Below are 20503 nucleotides of genomic sequence, written 5' to 3'. Positions count from 1 at the left end.
GTGTTTCAGGTCAACCGAATACTCCTTTCTGTCTAGGATTCCATCGCGAAACAGGTTATATGCCGGTGGAGCATGTGGTATATTACAAATAGCAGGTCAGCTACCACATTTGTGCGAGAACTTTGAAATGAAGCGGAAGGCACGTTTCTTCCGTCGAGAGACAAAGCAATGGTCACATGTCTCGGATTTTGTAGGATTTAAGTGCCCGCCTCGGTGAGGAGGGGCATCATAAGAGGACGATCACATTCATCACAAGGAAGATCACATTTCGGCACATGCAGGTCACAAAAGCACAACAGAAATAAAGCGCGCACGTGAGACAATGTCATCAAAATTTGGTTAATAAAGCTGCTTAGCATATCACAGAATATATACGGCCTGCATCAAGTCACAGATTGCCATACGAATTCAGCCGCTACATACTTTGCGTCATTGGATTGTTTGAAACAATTACGCCCAAAAATGCTACCTTTTACGCACAAATGATGAATTCAAATAGTGAATAACGAATTCAAAACCAAGCAAGCACAGCACATCCATACACGGATTGTGCTATAGCACGAATATGCTAAAAAGCGCACTTACGCTCTAGTCGACGGAGCACAAATGCTAAACTATTAAAGGTAGTGTGCCAGCTTTCTTGGACCGTATGGAGTTAATGGCCCAGATAAGGAGAACCGGATTTTTAGAACTTATCCATACCTTCAAAACTCATGGAAACGTCTTAAATTCTTCAAATTTTGAGTACCCCAGTGCGAAATTCGCCCCGACGGGTTGTCGGTCGTACCCCAACCACATTTCACACCACAATGAACAATAAATGCACACACTGAAATCGCTATTACCGATATGTTCATCCAATCAAGTTTCGATAAACCCGTTCATCATCATCTCCTGCGGTTTCGAACACGCCTGTTAGGTGGCTTCTGATGCTCGTCGAGGTCGGAATTTCCAAATACGCGTGGTGCGTCGGGCCGCGCGCTCTGACTTCGGCCAAGAAAAATGCGTCAGCTGATCATTGTCATTTCTGCCACTTGCGTGTGGTGGAATGGGGTCATAACTTATAAGACGGCTTTTTCATATCAATTATTTTACATAAAATCATATTTCAAACCATAAATAATGTTCGACAGCCAAATAAAAGAAACAATACCAATACGGGCTTACAGTTTAAGGCTCGACATTGTGTTGTCTACGATTAGACAGCTGATAACTCATTCCCGTACGTCGTATGGTCGTAACACTATAATGACCTTTGCTTATTGTCACAAGTGCGCCGCATTCGCGATTGTTGCCCGACGCCTGTTTGCAGGTGAGCCCACTACAGTTGTTATACATATCTAAAAACCGAAAAACTTTTAGGCGAAAAAGGCACTATTCCAGGCCCATTTTTGATTTTTTTGCGATATTAGGTAAAAACAGAAGCTTCTTATCCTAGGAAAAATAAAATGGGAAATCTTTCAAAGGTGGCACACTACCTTTAACTGACACCACGCGAAAACAGCTACTGTACAATTTAGAAAAAGCATGCATCTATAATATATCACAGATAGCATGTAATCCCCCACATTGTACCGTTCATGAACCCCGTGTCACATACTGACACCCCTTCAAACAGAACAACATCACCGCACCCCACATCCATCCCAAACATCACACAGAAGTGTTGTACTTGGCGTATTTGTAAGTGTAGTTGCAGTCTCACCAGGGTCTCGCCTTGACCAATCATTTCACAATGGACACCTTCCCATCACGGACCCAGCGGCTGATGACGTCACCCTCCTGCCTGTCTTCAGTGACGACGGAGGCTATAGGGCGGGGGCGGGGGCGGGGGCGGCGGCTGGGCGGCGGGCGGCGCACGGGAGACTCCAGCAGCCGGTCTAAGAACGCGTCCATGGCCGTGCCGCCGCCTGAGGCAGCTGTGGTCCGCGGCCGTTTGGGGGTACTGGGGCCGCTGGAGGCGACCACGGTCTCTGGTGAGCGCGGGCCGATCTCCGAGATCGGAGGGGGTACAGGGTGTTCGACATCCTCTTCTATCTCCACCACCGGGGGCGGAGTGGCTAATCGCGGCGGTGTGGCCAGAACAACCGAGTCATCGCTGTCGGCAGCCGCCATGGTCGGAGGTGTTCGAGCACCATGATCAGACACAGCCCCTTCCGCCGCCGGCGCAGCAGCATCCTCGCCACTCTGGTCACCAGCTACCGCCCCTGTCAGTCCCCCTGCCTCCTCCCAGTCCGTACTAGTAGCCTGATCCACCACTGTGGGTCGATGCCGACGAGTTCTCCGCTGGCCGGAGCCCTGCCTCCTCCGGCTTGAGCCCTGCCTCCCTCCCGACTCTTCTCTCCTCCTCCCCGACTCCTCTCTCCTTCTCCCCGAATCCTGTCTCCTCCTACCACCCCTTGTCCTACCTGATCCGGCCGGTGACTCGTCGCTCCCCCGCGGCGCCGGACTGGCCTCTCCAGTAAGGACGGAGGGTAGCCGGCGGCCGCTGCGGCTCCCAGACGGCCGGATCGCCGCGCTGTGCTGCGGGGTCGGGTCGGACGGACGGGGCAGGCCGCCGGGAGGTACCGGCGGAGGCTGGCGGGGCGTCCGCTGGGCCCCGCGGCCGCTCCCGCTCCGCTGGAGAGAAACGGAGACAAAAGCGTGTTAATGGAGTTCAGCAAGAATGATTTGGCCATTAGTCGGACTCGGTATCCACGGTCATCCGCCATTGCAACATCCACAACCAGCAATAACTCAAGAGATTAGTTATCCTTTTGGTGAACACTTGACTAACCTCCACACAGCATAACAACCCTTAGCCCATTTCGATTCCTCTGAAGTCCGTCCCTCTTCCTCAGGGTTCGCCGTTAGTCCGTTCCCTCCGTACAATTAGTTCTCGACTCACCTGGGGCGGCAGCGGGGCGCACCTCTCGGCCGGCTCCTGGGTGCCCGCGTGCAGCTGATACACGGCACGGGTCGCCTGGCGCGCCACGTGCTCCTCCAGCCGGCTGGCGGCCACGAGTGGGGCGTTACCGTGCACGTGGCGCACGCCGCAGTCCCCTGGAGCAGCGGGAGAAGGCGGTCAGAGCCCAGAGACGTCAGGTGTCACTTATGAACTAAGCTTACGTGATCTGAAATGATCTGGGATCAATCTTATGAACGCCGTGGAATGGATATAGCAGCACTGACTGAAATTCAGCTGCAGAAAACGGCTATCAAATGCAAAATTTTTCACGCATTTCAGTACATTATAAGTTGACGATCCTAAGAATCATTTCGTTGACTCGGATAACCCTTTGTCAGCACTGGTATCACCGTAAATGTTACCAAATGCCGTGAATAGAATAGCACGACATTTTATCAGATTGGACCCTGATCTCATTCTTGAAGTCAATCTGTTGTGGTGAACTGACATTCTAAAGTGGACTGTTTAGTGCGCCATTCTTATAATGAAGGCAATACATCTCTTTCCTAAATACAAACTTAGGCAATAAACGGCAATATACAAACATCAGCTGGAATCAAAATATGAGAAAATGTTAAATTGACTTACTGAGCGCCACGTCGATGGAGGCCGTCACCTCCGCCCCGCCCACGGCAGCCTCTCGATGGCCGCCGGGCGGAGTTTGATCCACCTCGTCGTCAGATGGCAGCAGCTCCGCGCCCTCCGGTGATGGCGCCTCCCCGCCGCCAGCGGGCGCCACGGCCGTGTAGTCGCTCACGGTGAGACCGGCCACACCCTCCCGGACTTCGGGGAGAGCTCCGCTCACCTCGTGACCGGCTGGTGGGGAATGGGGGGATGTTCTGGCTAGTGTGGTGATACGGGGGAGGGGCGCATAACCAGATGGTGATTTTCCGAAACAATAGCAACGAAACTCACGGCCAGTCCATCAAGCAGCTGTCCATCGGTCTCTCAGTCAACTATTACTCTATCGACCAGTCCGTCAACTGCCTTTCAGGCCAGTCCAGGCCAGTCCAGTTCTCAGTCCCAGTGTCTCACCGCCAGCAGTAAAAAATTATCCAGTCTCAGAAATTACGTCCAAGTCCAGCAGTTCTTTGGAGCCTCAATCTGTCCCTGATCCATCAGGCCGTCCCTCAGCCCCTCACCAGCGGCCGTCAGTAGCCTCTCGATCCTCCTGTGGGTCCAGCAGCCCCTCACTCCCTCAGTCGGCCCCTCACCGGCGGCAGTAAGGAGCCTCTCCACCCTCCTATGTGAGTCCAGTAGCCCCTCTGTCAGCCTGCCGTCCGCCCGCAGCTGCAGCAAGTTGTGCAGCCCAAACAGCTCCCCCTGCAGGCCCGGTCGGCCGGCGGAGGCGGAGAACAGTCGCGGGCCGGTACCGCCCTCCACGGCGAGGGTGGAGAGCTGCTGCTTGTACACCTGTTGGACGGGGAGGTGAAGAGATGGAGAGTCAGGAGGCGTGGGTGGCTAGAAATTTCAGTAACACTGCAGCCAACGATCGCAGACAAAGGCCTCAAATGCAACGAACGACTCGCATATTTCGCGTTGTTCCCCAAAAATATGGGGCTCCAATGCGACGTCTTTCAAAATTAAAGGTAAAAATACCCTAGCCAATAGCTAGAGGAAGTAATCAGAAAATGAGCCTGGTTCTACATTGTTAAAATGATCGTTCTAGGACCCTTGGCACTGACCTGCCTGAGGTAGATGTTCTCCTCGATCGTACCGGCTGTGACAAGTCGAAACACACTCACATCCTTGGTCTGACCCAGCCGGTACGCCCTGTAAGCAAGCAACCCGTGTCGGACTTACACAATCACATGGCCGGGGGGCAAATACTGGACCAGAGCTGAGTGACGGGATGAGTAAACGCTGGACGAATACAAGCCGGGTTTCGGCGCCAAAATGTGAGGAAGTTCCATGGTTACGTACTAGCCCCGTCTCTCACCTGTCCTGCGCCTGCAGGTCGTGCGCCGGGTTCCAGCTGGGGTCCACCACCACCACTGCCGTGGCGCCCACAATGTTCAGCCCCTGGCCGCCGGCCCGGGTCGACACTAGCGCCACCGCCCACTGCGGCCGGCGGCAGAACTGCTCGCACAGCGCCGGCCGCTCCGAGGCAGGCGTCTCGCCGTCAATGTAGGTCAGGTCAAACCTGGAGAGGTGCGGGTCAGGTCAAACGGGCACAGTATTAGTCAGGAGAATGTGATGGTGACCTGATGAGACCGAAAATGGTGGTAGTTCACGATCAACCTCTGAAGAGAATCATCAATCACCCAACAGCAGCTCTGGTCATTTGATATTGTAGCTAACTGCTTGACATGTGCTCTTGCCTTACACAGCCAGGTAATCTTTCATTTTTGAAACATGCCTGCATTGTATCCTAAAACCAAACAAGGCGCACAAGTGAAGGAACCAATGAAACGTTCCGTAGTGCGACGAAGAACCAATCAGTTGAAAGAAGAGCCAGGAAATACTCACTGTTGATTTAATACGTAGGCCCGAATTATCTTGAGCATTCTAGTGGAATACGAGAATATCAGCACCTTCTGAGATTTCTGACGGAAGTGCTCAATTAAGGTGGTCAGCACCTGCAAATGAAGGCAGGGTGTGATCACACAGTCTTCATTATCATATTGCCAATATAAAATATCGCAAAATGAATGAGCATTCGGCAAACACTTAATTCATAAATATGTGAGCAAACTAGTACAGTTTGTTGATAGGTACACTCGGGGGCAGATTGATGTTCCACCACTCCCTACCCATCGGGCTCCCATGGATCAGCAGTGGCTGCTGCCGGTGTTGCCTGCCCTCAGCACTGCTCAGCACTGCCTGTCAATGCCAGTGCTGCCAGTCCTGCCACTGACAGCAGCCAGTGCGGGAGCCATGGGAGCCCGATGGGTAGGGAGTGGTGGAACATCAATCTGCCCCCGAGTGTACCGTACCCAGGAGGATAGAAGATACCCTCGTCATCAATCAGTTCCTCACAAATATCCGACGACCCTAATGTACCATTCCATTACCTTCATTTTGCCGCAGTATTTCGGGTCGGAGAGGGCACGATACGCCTGTGAGCGGCTGAGGCGGGCCAGCTCTGGAAACTGGTCAAACACCGACTGACAGACCTGCAACAGAGCGATGGCCAGGTGACGTGAACAGCCAGGCACATTACACGCATAAACAACAGATATGTATAGACATTAGAGACTACAATTCAGAGTACACATAGTTCCTGCTCCTCATCTAGCGTGCCCCGGCATCCCTCTTCCGAGCCGTCCAACTAATTTGATGCAGACATATGCAACTAACTCAAAAATCGTCCCTAACTTTTCCCACCTGTCATGCCATCTTGTTCTGTTTTACGGAGGCGCCCCAATAGACACACAAATATGTCTCTGAATATCCTCACCTGACGAGCCATCCTAATCTGCTGGGCGGAGGCGCTCCCGCTGGGCAGCAGCAGACACGGGTGGTTAGTGGTTGACTACTACTGTCCCGTTCCCCGTCTTACCTGACGGGCCATCCTGTTCTGCTGAGCGGAGGCGCTCCCGCTGGGCAGCAGCAGACACGGGTGGTTGCTGACTTTCATCAGCAGGCTCATGTAAGACAGCGCTACTCCAGCCGCCGGACCGGACTCGTGCTGAAATGGCACGGAAAACTACGTTTTCAGAAAAACTACATCGGGTTTCAGTAGCACCCACATTAAACACACACTTCCAGCATGGCAATGGTAAAATGAAATCGGTAAATCTCTCACTAACGAAGAATATGGCACAAAAAGATCTTCAGAGCGGGCCAAAAGGTGAGCACTCTTCTAAATCGACGTCAAACAGTACAGTTTCAGTAGGTGTGAAAGAGTGGTGATAAGCACGCTACCACCCCACAAGCACCTTACCTTCAGGCAGCAGCGCGCCGCCCTCCTTCCGCTGCCGCAGTCACAGGGCCGGGAGCGGCGGACCAGCAGACGGACATCGGGCCGGTCCAGGACGGCGCTGTAGACCTGACGCTGCAGCGGCGACGGCGGACAGTACACTATCTGAGGACAGAGGACACTACATTCAGACACAACAGTACACTATCTGAGGATAGAGGACACAGCATCCAGACACAACAGTACACTATCTGAGGACAGAGGACACAATGTTCAGACACAACAGAATACAGCTGCAGACAGGGGGACGGCGCTGTAGACTTGTCGCTACAGCGGCGACGGCGGACAGTACAGTATCTGAGGGAACACAGGACAGCATCTAAAGACATAATACATGGCACACCACAGAACAGGCTGCCGTATTTGAGGGCACCGGTAAACTTTTACAAATTGGAAGCACACTATGCTATTAGCAGGGCCTGGGGGCGTAGGTACGGTGCCTAATTTTGGGATGGAGCAAGACACGAACTATCTGGGGACAGAAAACACTCTTTGGGGTCATAGTGCATTTCTGGGAACAAACAAAATCCCAGTCCTCTCTCCTCTCCGTTCCTCCCTCTCCTAGCCAGGTCCGTGCCGCTCCACCCCACACTGACGTACCTGGTCGGTCTTGTTCGGCAGTTGGTCGGCAATGAGCGCCTTGGTTCGCCGCAGCATCCAGCGCTGCCGCATTGTGGCCAGCAGCTCCCGGCGCCGCCAGGACTCGGCCACGTCCCGCTTCACGGCACCGCGCCGGCGACCACGCTCTATCGGCCTGGGGACAGGGAAGGAAGGACGCGTTAGTACAATTTACTATAGGGGCAGACAGACACTACGTGGATAAGAAAAAGTCCACTTTGCTGTGATTGTCTGTGGTACGGTCTTTTCAAGCTACAACACTAATCAAAATAACAGGACACGAAAAAAACAGCCATTGATGATAAAAAACTAAGAGGGGCGCCGGTGGTAGAAGCCCACGAAATTATTAGGAAATTATCACGGTGATGCCTCACCTCACAAAGTCGTTGACGAACTGTTCACAGGTGCCGAGACACCCGGGGTTAGCCCAGTCCAGAAGACACCAGAACTCGCGCAAATCATTCTGAAAAGAACAGATACTGCATTATTCAAGACTGCCGTGACAACCAAGAAAAGCGTAACTCGCATTTTTTCGATTTTGAGATTTTGATACCATTAGGTAGAGAATAGCAATCTCCATCTTTCTGCAAAACCGTTTTTCGAAATTCGTATAATTTTCGAGTTATATCAAATTTTCTTTTTCGAGAAAAGCGTAAATGTTTTTCATCCTCCCTGACCGCAAGCAAAAAAAGCGTAAACACAGCTATTAAAAAAGCGTATCTGCAGCGGTCAGGACGATGTGATAGGCAAGAAAAGCGCAACTAAGTAGTTGCGCTTTTCTTGCTTATCACCGCGCTGACTTTTACGCACTTGCGCTTTTTTGCCTTTCAGGTGAGTGCATAACACTTGGTAGAAGTTTAATTTTGCCAGGAAAATTTGCATTAAAAATATATTAAGCCCTTCTTGCTTGCGTTTGCCGCCTTTCTATGTTTTACCAATATCTTCTAGTAGGTATCCGGGCGTTTGAATGGAGGAAAACTGTAAGATAAAAGCAACCAAAGTTCAAGACCACCAACTTGAAATAGTAGGGATAAGTATGGGGTGGCATGCCATACCCTGGACCAAGGCCACACGAGCGATATCAAATAGTTTACTTTATTTGTTGTGATGCATGCTCGCTGTGAACTCTATCAGAAGCGTGTGCAAATTGCGCTTTAGGAGCAGACTTGGTCTCTGAAGAGGTTTAGGACTGAAACGATAAAAAAAAAAAATACGGACCAAAGGTCCACGTGCAGCTAAAGAAAAATGTGAAATCAGGAGTAGAGTCGAGCGAGTTCTGGTGAAGTAGGACGATCAGGGGCGGGATCTTCCCACCTACCTTTCGACATCCCAGCATTAAGAGAGGCGACCCAACCCCACATGGCCGCCCGGCCAGCCAGCACCGGCAGAGGTGACCCCACGGCCGCCCGGCTTGCCCGACCTGCCAGCACCGACAGGGGCGAGACCCCAAGGCCTCCTGACCTGCCAGCACCGACAGGGGCGACCCCAAGGCCGCCCGACCTGCCAGCACCGACAAGAGCGACCCCAAGGCCGCCCGACCTGCCAGCACCGGCATAGGCGACCCAACGGCCCCACGCCCGCCCGGCCTGCCAGCACCGGCAAAGACGACCCCACGGCCGCCTGACCCGCCAGCATCGGCAGAGGTGACCCCACGGCCGCCCGGCTTGCCCGACCTGCCAGCACCAGAAGAGGCGATACAAAGGCCGCCAGGCTTCCCGACCTCCCAGCACCAACGGGGGCGACAGCCGACAACGTGGCCGCCCGGCCTGCCCGACCTCCCAGCACCGACAGGGGCGACCCCAAGGGAGCCTGACCTGCCAGCACCGAAGGAGGCGACCCCACGGCCGCACGGCCTGTCCGGCCTGCCAGCACCGACAGATGAAATCCCGCGGCCACCAGGACTGCCAGAACTGACAGGGGCGACCCCAAGGCCGCCCGACCTGCCAGCACCGAAGGAGGCGACCCCACGGCCACTTGGCCTTGCGGCACCGGCAGAGGTGACCCCACGGCTGCCCGGCCTGCCAGCACCGGCAGAGGCGACGTGGCCGCCCGGCCTGCCCGACCTGCCAGCACCGGCAGAGGCGACCCCACGGCTGCCCGGCCTGCCAGCTACGGCAGAGGCTACCCCAAGGCCGTCCGGCCTGTTCGGCCTGCCAGCACAGACAGATGAAACCCCGCGACTGCGCGGACTGTCAGAACTGACAGGGACGAAAACATGGCCGCCCGGCCTGCCAGCACGAAACAAAGCGACCCCACGGCCACCCGACCCGCCAGCACCGGCAGAGGTGACCCCCACGACCGCCCGGCTTGCCCGACCTGCCAGCACCAGAAGAGGCGACCCAAAGGCCGCTAGGCTTGCCCGACCTCCGAGCACCAACAGGGGCGACCCCAAGACCGCCCGACCTGCCAGCACCGACAGGAGTGACCCCAAGGCTACCCGACCTGACAGCACCGGCATAGGCGACCCAACGGCCCCACGGCCGCCCGGCCTGCCAGCACAGCAAGATGAAACCCCGCGGCCGCTCGGACTGTCAGAACTGACAGAGGCGAAAACGTGGCCACCCGGCCTGCCAGCACGAAATGAGGCGACCCCACGGCCGCCCGACCTGCCAGCACCGGCAGAGTTGAGCCCACGCCCTCCCGGCCTGCCAGCACCGGCAACGACGACCCCACGGCCGCCTGACCCGCCAGCATCGGCAGAGGTGACCCCACGGCCGCCCGGCTTGCCCGACCTGCCAGCACCAGAAGAGGCGACCCAAAGGCCGCCAGGCTTCCCGACCTCCCAGCACCAACATGGGCGACAGCCGACAACGTGGCCGCCCGGCCTGCCCGACCTCCCAGCACCGACAGGGGCAACCCCAAGGAAGCCTGACCTGCCAGCACCCAAGGAGGCGACCCCACGGCCACTTGGTCTTGCAGCACCGGCGGAGGCGACCCCACGGCCGCCCGAATTGCCCGGCCTGCCAGCTACGGCAGAGGCTACCCCAAGGCCGTCCGGCCTGCCAGCACCGGCAGAGGCGACAACGTGGCCGCCCGGCCTGCCCGACCTGCCAGCACCGGCAGAGGCGACCCCACGGCTGCCCGGCCTGCCAGCTACGGCAGAGGCTACCCCAAGGCCGTCCGGCCTGTTCGGCCTGCCAGCACAGACAGATGAAACCCCGCGACTGCGCGGACTGTCAGAACTGACAGGGACGAAAACATGGCCGCCCGGCCTGCCAGCACGAAACAAAGCGACCCCACGGCCACCCGACCCGCCAGCACCGGCAGAGGTGACCCCCACGACCGCCCGGCTTGCCCGACCTGCCAGCACCAGAAGAGGCGACCCAAAGGCCGCTAGGCATGCCCGACCTCCCAGCACCAACAGGGGCGACCCCAAGGCCGCCCGACCTGCCAGCACCGACAGGAGGGACCCCAAGGCTCCCCGGCCTGCCAGCACCGGCTTAGGCGACCCAATGGCCCCACGGCCGCCCGGCGTGCCAGCACAGCAAGATGAAACCCCGCGGCCGCTCGGACTGTCAGAACTGACAGAGGCGAAAACGTGGCCACCCGGCCTGCCAGCACGAAATGAGGCGACCCCACGGCCGCCCGACCTGCCAGCACCGGCAGAGTTGAGCCCACGCCCTCCCGGCCTGCCAGCACCGGCAACGACGACCCCACGGCCGCCTGACCCGCCAGCATCGGCAGAGGTGACCCCACGGCCGCCCGGCTTGCCCGACCTGCCAGCACCAGAAGAGGCGACCCAAAGGCCGCCAGGCTTCCCGACCTCCCAGCACCAACATGGGCGACAGCCGACAACGTGGCCGCCCGGCCTGCCCGACCTCCCAGCACCGACAGGGGCAACCCCAAGGAAGCCTGACCTGCCAGCACCCAAGGAGGCGACCCCACGGCCACTTGGTCTTGCAGCACCGGCGGAGGCGACCCCACGGCCGCCCGAATTGCCCGGCCTGCCAGCTACGGCAGAGGCTACCCCAAGGCCGTCCGGCCTGCCAGCACCGGCAGAGGCGACAACGTGGCCGCCCGGCCTGCCCGACCTGCCAGCACCGGCAGAGGCGACCCCACGGCTGCCCGGCCTGCCAGCTACGGCAGAGGCTACCCCAAGGCCGTCCGGCCTGTTCGGCCTGCCAGCACAGACAGATGAAACCCCGCGACTGCGCGGACTGTCAGAACTGACAGGGACGAAAACATGGCCGCCCGGCCTGCCAGCACGAAACAAAGCGACCCCACGGCCACCCGACCCGCCAGCACCGGCAGAGGTGACCCCCACGACCGCCCGGCTTGCCCGACCTGCCAGCACCAGAAGAGGCGACCCAAAGGCCGCTAGGCATGCCCGACCTCCCAGCACCAACAGGGGCGACCCCAAGGCCGCCCGACCTGCCAGCACCGACAGGAGGGACCCCAAGGCTCCCCGGCCTGCCAGCACCGGCTTAGGCGACCCAATGGCCCCACGGCCGCCCGGCGTGCCAGCACAGCAAGATGAAACCCCGCGGCCGCTCGGACTGTCAGAACTGACAGAGGCGAAAACGTGGCCACCCGGCCTGCCAGCACGAAATGAGGCGACCCCACGGCCGCCCGACCTGCCAGCACCGGCAGAGTTGAGCCCACGCCCTTCCGGCCTGCCAGCACCGGCAAAGACGACCCCACGGCCGCCTGACCCGCCAGCATTGGCAGAGGTGACCCCACGGCCGCCCGGCTTGCCCGACCTCCCAGCACCAACATAGGCGACAGCCGACAACGTGGCCGCCCGGCTTGCCCGACCTCCCAGCACCGACAGGGGCAACCCCAAGGAAGCCTGACCTGCCAGCACCCAAGGACTGGAGGTGACCCCACGGCCACTTGGCCTTGCAGCACCGGCGGAGGCGACCCCACGGCCGCCCGACCCGCCAGCACCGGCAGAGCTGACTATATGGCCGCCAAGCTTGCCCGACCTGCCAGCACCGAAGGAGGCGGCCGCTCGACCTGCCCTACTTGCCAGCACCGACAGGGGCGACCCCACGGCCGTCCGGCCTGCTAGCACCGGTATAGGCGACCCAACGGCCGTCCGGCCTGCTAGCACCGGTATAGGCGACCCCACGGCCGTCCGGCCTACTAGCACCGGTATAGGCGACCCCACGGCCGTCCGGCCTGCTAGCACCGGTATAGGCGACCCCGCGGCCGTCCAGCCTGTCTGACCTGCCAGCACCGAAGTTGGCGACCTGACGGCCGCGATTGTTAAGAATGAAGCATGAAGTTTTAGCATGAAAAGTCGTGAGCTATTTTGAAAGGCATCTAGGCATCCGAAATGGAGAAACGACGTTTTCGTCCTGGCGTATTTGAAACACCGCATATTTGCCGATACCATAAGATCTCGCAAGCAAAAGAAGCGTAACTACGTAGTTACGCTTCTTTTGCATTTCGCTATGGAGCCGCGCGCTGCACATACGGTTGCCGGACTGGAGTGAATGTAGTTACGCTTTTCTTCCCTACATGCCTCGCTGCAATTTGAGCATCGAGTGAAAAGCAAAAACACCTTACACCATTTTCTAGCAATATCTTATATGCCACGTAAAAAATATTAACACTGATAGGTTCAGTGCAGTATTGCGAACAGTTTGACACCAAGTTTTCTTTGATTAGTTAAGAACCGACGATAATACAAGGTAAAACAGAAAAATCGCTCTCCTGAAAAATCGTCAAAAGCGAGTTACGCTTCTTTTCCTTTTCACGGCAGAAGACAGACAGACTTAGTTTGAAGTCATTTAGCATATCGATACCAACAAAATTATAGAGAGCAGGTAACTGCAAAACGCAAAAAAAAAAAAAAAACAGAGTAACTTCGTACGCAGCTAGCGTACAATAAAAAAGACGTCAGAAATGCATCAAAGGGACGCACCTGCACCACTGTCCCGGAGAGTCCGATGCGGCGCCGGCAGTCCAGGCCGCCCAGCGCTTGTGTCACCAATGACGTCACTGATTTCAGCCGGTGAGCCTCGTCCACGATGACGGCCGACCAATCAGGACCATTCAGCGCGGTCACGTGGTCCCGGGCGGCCTCAAACGAGCTGAGCACAACGTCCAGGGCTCGGTTCCGAGACGCCCTCAGCACTTCGGACCTTGGGGACAATTTGAGAAAGCGTCAGAACCTTCATGGCAGCAACAAAGGAGGCGAATCGGCACCTCCGACTGGTAAATCAAAGCAATTCATTTTCTGAAACAGGATTGATTGGTTGATTGGTTGATTGGTTGAATGTATGAATGAATGAATGAATGAATGAATGACAGAAAGAATGCAAGAATGAATGAGTAAATGAATGGATGAATGAATGAATGAATGAATGAATGAATGAATGAATGAATGAATGAATGAAAGAGCATTTGAACGAAAGAGCGAATCCTCAAGCGTACGAATATATAACTGATAATTATCAAATTAAAACGCATAAAGGAACGAAAATGAACGAATGACGGTGAAAAAAATAAAACGGGAAACAAACGAACGAACGAACAAGCAACAAACGAACGGACGAGTGAGCAACCACGTTTGTTCCAAGCTCTGGTACCTAAGTCCCGCTCGCTCACCTCCGGTCCCTGACGAACAGACCAACATCGAACGTCCCCCATGTGTTGAGCTCCGACAGCCAGTTGTACAGTACTGCGGCGGGACATATGACGAGGACGGGAGGCGGGCGAGGTGGCGGCGGCGGCGGAGCGACATCGAGCGTCTCCAGACTGCGCAGGAACGGCGGCGTGCTCCGGCCGTCCGAGCGGTCTGTAGGAGACAGCAGGGACAAAATGAAAGTCATGAGTCATGGTCATGAGTCATGACTCATGGGCTTCATTTTGCATGAAACATGGATGATTACAAATATTGGGTGTGTTATACAAGCAGCTTAGGCATCAAAACACCTTATACACTCATATCTGTGGGAAGGAAAAACCATATGCATATTGAGTTGACTATGAAGTATGAAGTACGACTTGAGCTTGAAGTTTTAAATAAAAAATGCAAAAATGCCAGGGCTTTTACATGGTTTTCTAGTTCTGGATCAAGTGCCTACTGCCTACCATCTATCAACACATCATATCAGAGTTCATTGGGATTAGCCCACAAACCTGATTTATGCAGGATGGCTGCTATGAAGGCAATGGACTGAATGGTCTTCCCAAGGCCCATGTCATCAGCCAGGATGGCACCAGCATTGTCTCTGTACCTGCTGTACAGAAACTGAACCCCCTCCCGCTGGTAGGGGCGCAAATGCTTGTTGATTGAACCTGGCACCTGAAAATCAAAAGACATGAAGCAGATGTTATAAAACTCATTTACCAAAAATGTCAGTCACAATGCATTTTTTTTTTTTTAATCAAGCAAATTCATCTTAACAACAGTTGATATTCAATACAACACATGCACATTGCAGATAGGTACTTAAACAATCAATATCAACATGTTTACTTATTGGTACAATATTCACAAAAGAAGATTAAATAGGAAATCATACTAACCGAAATGTTCTACTTAATAATTTTATGGTTACATTTTATCTGTTTGTTTTCCATACCTGAATAATATGACCATCCTCACCGCCTAGGACCAGACATTCTGAGTCAGTGCTTTCTTGTTCTGTGGAGACACTCATGATTGTGATGTCCACAGTTCGAGATTCTGGAAACATACACACATCAGCATGGGACCATTATGAAAAACTGGGGAGGCACTAGAACATGTTAAAAATGTCAAATGATAGCAGAAAATGTCTATTCCCAATTACTAATTCGGAATTTGAATTGGGATGAATCGCACATTCAAGTTCAAGCTTCAATCACTGTCACCAAGCCCTAATCAATATCAATATCAATGTAATAGGTAATCTCTGTCTAGGGACTCAGGATCCTAATCTTGATAAAACCCTTGTGTGACAATGAATATGCTTAAAATAGTCTACTCAGGACACTATAAAACCCTCAATGGTACCTGTAGACTGTAAATAACAAGCCTAACCTGAACCTAAATACCAAATGTAGATAACAACATGAAGAAACACGCAAAAATGTTTGCGCCAGTGCACGTAGCAGATGCGTAATACATGTAGAGTGAGTAGAAGGTATCTGCTACTAAATAAAATATGGAGAAAGAGCGCATCTATTCAGTCCAGCATTATGCGGATAATGCTGGACTCGTCCCCAGCATTATGCGATTCAATAGGAGCATCATCAGAAAGGCTCACCGTGCCGACTTCTCTCTTTCGTTTGCACTTACAGTGCTTAAGTCAGAGATGATCGGTTATATTGGCCAGAGACTAGAGTGTCTGTTTAGAGAGGCCGATAAGGGCACGCTTAGTTAGCGAAGTTCCTGTGCCGTATGCGGTGTGGTAGGCGGTAGCCACAATCTTTTATTGAGATACATTGGTCAGATAAGGCCCAGTCAGAGATGGTCTGTTTTGCCGTTGACCGGTATGGTTATCTACAATCGGTGAGGACTGAGACCTTGCTGGCCCGGTCCTCACGGTCGTGGGCAGAATCAGACCATGACCTGTTCGCTTACGGGCCGGGCCCGCGGTCTGAAACGGTCCGGCCCAATAGTGTCTGAAGTCTGAACCCATGCCTTCCATACAGCGGGTAATCGCTCGGTTCCGTTACAGAGACACTGTCACTCATGGGCCAGTTCGCAGTTTTTTTTTTTCGTGGAGCTCACATAGGGGAAGGTTAGCCCCGGTCCTGCCGAGCAGAGCCCGGTCTAGCACGGGTCCGGTCACCGCTGAGCTCACTGTCCTAGTTTTATTCTATATATCCGTCTAACAGCCCAGGACCCAGGTGGTGACCGTCTAACCATGCGTGAACTAGAGAACATAATCGTTGTGCCGCTATGTTCCGCTTACCTAATCCTGAATCCATCTTCTCCAGTTCTCCTCGTGAACGGAGTCACTACAATCGTCAATCTCCGGTAGGTATATGCAGCATCGCTGCAGGATGTGAACGGTTAGGTACGCTATGCCTAAATACCGTTGAGTAGGCGCACACCACTCGTAACACCCAGGTCTATAGAACGGTCTGCGAACATCACCGTTAGCGTGGTGCCGAGTTTAGCGGACTGCAACTCCGGCGAGCCGAGCTGTCAGCACTCCTTGAGAGTCGAGCCGGCTGCCATGCCCGCTGGCTGTGTCGGGTGTAGCTCAGAGGCGTTCAGCGATTCGGTGACCGATTATTGGCGGCGGTGGATCGAGGTTCATGCATGGTCTGTCGGTCCGCAGTTCCAGCGGGATGTGGGCGGTGTGGCCAGTGTGGACATTGTGGGCGTTGTGGACAAAGTGGACAGTGTGTGGATCTGCAGCAGTGGCTGAGGTAGGTGGGTCAGTGACAAATTTGGAGATGCAGCTCGAAACGGAGCTGTCCCGGCACCTTGCAGTCTGGGAGGAGCAGGGTCTGATCCCTGACCGGTCCCTTACATCCCCTGGAGAGCTGCAGGAGCCTCGGCAGGTCGGAGCACCTGTGACCAACTCCACCACAGCGACAGAGAGGCTCGGGCTGCGCTCGAGGACCCGGCGCCGCGTGCCCGTCCTCTACATGAAGAAAAACAACAAGAAACGACCGTGTGTGAACACAGGCGGAATTCTGTCCGGATTCAACAGCTTCAACTATCTCAGCTTCGTCGTGGGCATAATGACGCTGGTGTTGAATATCAATAACAACATCAATAATAACAATAATAACAACAACAATAATAATAACAACAATCTGGACAATAATAATGTGAACGCCAACTTGAACAGCAACAACGCAAATCAGGTAAGGATGTCCTTCGAATAATAAAGTAACAAAGTACCTACATCAAATATATTTTGGAAATATATTTTATATGATATATTAGAGGCAATTTCATTCGAATTTTTGGATAAGCACCTTACATGCTTAATAATTATGAAGTTTTGTGAAAAACCATCAATTTGGCGTGTAATTATTTATGGATTCTACCGTTTAACGTTTGATAATCAATCGTTTATTATTGTATAACCGTTTATTATTGTTTATTGATGTACGATAAGAAAGAAATGTCCAACCGTTTAATCTGCACATTATAGGTCTTCCAGCAGACACTCTGCTTCACTTGTATTTAAAGCAGCAAGTTGAACATGTTGCATGCACCGTTTTTTTTTTTCTCTCTCTCTCTCTCTACCCACAGGTGAACATCATGCCGCCGGGCCGTCGAAGGAGACGGAGACGGAGACGGAGACGGCGCAGGTCGTTCCGGGCTCACATGAAGGAGAGGCAGCGGGAGCTGGAGGACATGGTCCGCAGCTGGTACGATAATCGATTCGATTAATCGGTCGATTCATTCGATTCACTTTACTTATACTGTTACCTACAGAAATGTTAGTAGTTGCCGTATAATATCCTTGTTATATAATAATTCTACATCTAGTAATTTTATATTTATGTTTTTGTGATAAGTATATGATATGTTCATTAGCAAATAAGCAGTCCGATCAATATAACTTTCGTCCGATCAACATATACCTACTGCCGGTTACGGCATTGTGCCGCAGGTCGCTCGCTGTTCACGGCAGTCCTCCTGTCTCTCCGTCCTCCGAGAATGGCTGTCCTCAGAGGAGAGGACGCCGCCGCCGAGGACTCTCGGCAGAGCGAGAGGAGGCCGAGTGTGGTTTAAGAGTGGCCTGCACTCTGCTGGGGCCGCTCGGACACCACCTGCACGCGCACTTACGGTACGATGTGGTTGGCAAAGCACATTTGTGATTCAATTAGGCTAGCTATAAACATTATGAGGCATTGTGTAATGTTCACAATATAATTCATGGAAACATCTCATCGCTATATATGATGCATGCACCTAAATTTTATAAATAAAACACTTTTCGGCTATTTTATCATTATTGTAAGAGACGTTTGATATTCCAGATTATCAAGTAACCTTTGTAACCGCGCCGACTCTACACATTTTAAACGTATTTAATGCGGCAAGCGCAGTAACAGTTTTCATTTCGAGGTAGGTACATTTTAAACGGGAACCCAGTAACGTATAGGCACATTTATAAACTAAATTAACCCGCGCCCTGATGGGGGGCCATTTTGGCCCCCCCTGTGGTTTTTCTTAAATAGCGAGAAAACGGCGGCGCGCAGCGCCGCCAAATTTTTGGTACCTTACCGGGCATCAATTTGACACCTTCACACAAAATTTCAAGTCACAGGTCACCTCAGGTCAGGAGTTATTGAGGTCAAACTGAGGTCATGTTCGAGCAAAAATGAGCAAAAAACATGACATCTTGAAACGCTCACCAATTCTACAGTTAGCAAGCAATTTTAAAGTTCTTTATGTGGTTGTGTAGAGAAAAGACGGCGCTACAAAACTGCTATCTCGGATTTCCGAAATTTGTGGATTTTGACCCCCAAAAATAAAAAAATGATTTTTTTAGAAAAACTCAAAAAAATTCCAAAAAAATTCGAATTTCGAAAAAACCGGAATATATGTGATAGTCCCTGCGCTCTTCGATATACATACCAAATTTTAGATCGATACCTCTTTTTTTGGCCAAGTTATAGCGAAAAAACTGTTACAAATTGATGACGTCAAATTTTTGAACTCAATTTTTTTGCAATTCTAGACCTCGTAGCGCAAAACGGAGACCACCATTGAACTCCCCGTGACGAGCTGCATCGAATCGATACCCATTTTATGCAAAAATATCAACTTTGAAATTTGACCTAATTTGACCTGACCTTGACCTGACCTTGACCTGACCTTGACCAAAACGTGACCTAAGCTGGCCCTAAAGTCTGTCTGACCCACATAATCGCATTTGTCATGCAAAATGGACCATAAAACATGTATCACACGACACTTTCATATTGTGACCCCCCCCCCCCCAGTGACCTGACCTCTGTGACCTGACCTGGTATCAGTGACCTCAAATAGCAAAATATGTGTTTGAAGAACATTTCTCCATCGATGATTTTCAATGAAATGCATTTTACTCGATTTTACAACGCATTTCTTGAAATGCCTGTAAACGGTGAAAATTCGACCTTTGACCTGACCTGTGACGTCATCGGTTTGACCGAGGTCAATGAAATTGGGTCACAAGGAAGTTCCCCGTTGGGGCTATCCAACACCGTTTACCGCTTGTCGCTATGTTGTGTGGTTCTCGAGATCTGAGGGGGGGGGCCAAAATGCCCCCCCCCCCCATCAGACCGCGTTGCTCGGCAGACCCCATCTGGGCGCGGGTTAAAGAACTTGACCGTTAAACCCTTCAGTGGTTATTTTTTACCAAGTGTATCGGCTAAACAATGCTTTATCTTGTTTCAGAGATATATAATGATAAAATCTACAAACAGTTTTATTCGCACTCCGGACTTCAACGGTAGGAAATGAGTGAAATTGGAGGACGTCTGACCCCGTTTATCGGAGAATTAGGATATCGAAGCTGCGAGAAAATGCAATTTATTTTATGTGCGTTATCATTAGCCGGGTTCAAATTTGCAACTATAACCATGTGCATTGTGCACTGCATAACACATGTGTACAATTTGCAATGCGTTCTTTGGACAGATGATGATTGATGAATAATGTAATTTGGGTGGTAGCAATTTAGCCAGCTATTACCGTCGCATTGCTCTCATATGTTTTAATAAAATAACGCTTTTGCTGCTCATTTTTTATCATGAATGTGGGTCGCGTCTACTTAGAAGCTAGAGAAGAGATCGTTTAGCGCTCGCCTACAATTTATGTTCCACGGACGGCTGCCAGCTGCGTGATTGTTTTACACGCGCCAGGCCGTTTGTTGGCCGCCGCGGGGAGTTTCTTCGAGTTTCAATCACTCACTGTGACGGAGTGCGTGTTAGTGAGTGACGAGCGCCGTCTAACGACTCGTGACAATCCGCTCCGAGCGGCCACAGTCTCTGAGACAGATGGCCTCCTTCGGGCGCGCCTCTTCGGACTCTAATGATGGAGCGGTGTAGCGCTATCTTCGATGCACCGTGCGACCAGCGCACGCACGAGGTTTGTGAGTTGATCCAGGTCACCCAGGATC

At 53.0% G+C, this 20503-nt stretch overlaps 2 protein-coding genes across 2 annotated transcripts; one reads left to right on the top strand and one right to left on the bottom strand.

Annotated features, from left to right (window-relative positions):
* Positions 1-60: 60 nt before the first annotated feature.
* LOC122393971 (DNA excision repair protein ERCC-6-like 2) lies at positions 61-15470 on the bottom strand. Its single transcript, XM_043390494.1, has 17 exons — positions 15436-15470; positions 15023-15126; positions 14577-14742; positions 14043-14232; positions 13357-13576; positions 7862-7950; positions 7470-7623; positions 6834-6974; positions 6450-6578; positions 5962-6063; positions 5417-5526; positions 4887-5090; positions 4633-4720; positions 4162-4360; positions 3536-3763; positions 2888-3042; positions 61-2619 (listed from the first exon to the last, which is right to left on the bottom strand). Exons 2-17 carry the CDS (start codon positions 15098-15100, stop codon positions 1726-1728), a joined length of 3147 nt encoding a protein of 1048 aa, XP_043246429.1. The 5' UTR covers positions 15101-15126; positions 15436-15470; the 3' UTR covers positions 61-1725.
* Positions 15471-16954: 1484 nt separating this feature from the next.
* Positions 16955-20124, top strand: LOC122393968 (putative uncharacterized protein DDB_G0289263). Its single transcript, XM_043390485.1, has 4 exons — positions 16955-17246; positions 17641-17759; positions 18005-18181; positions 19780-20124. The coding sequence occupies exons 1-4, from the start codon at positions 17025-17027 to the stop codon at positions 19787-19789; spliced, it is 528 nt and encodes a 175-aa protein (XP_043246420.1). The 5' UTR covers positions 16955-17024; the 3' UTR covers positions 19790-20124.
* Positions 20125-20503: the final 379 nt, after the last annotated feature.

The sequence above is a fragment of the Amphibalanus amphitrite genome, unplaced genomic scaffold, assembly GCF_019059575.1.
Source record: "Amphibalanus amphitrite isolate SeventyFive unplaced genomic scaffold, NRLGWU_Aamphi_draft 000025F_arrow, whole genome shotgun sequence".
Lineage (NCBI taxonomy): Eukaryota > Metazoa > Arthropoda > Thecostraca > Balanomorpha > Balanidae > Amphibalanus > Amphibalanus amphitrite.
The sequence above is the reverse complement of the archived record's forward strand: the minus strand, read 5'-3'. Positions and strand labels throughout refer to the sequence as shown.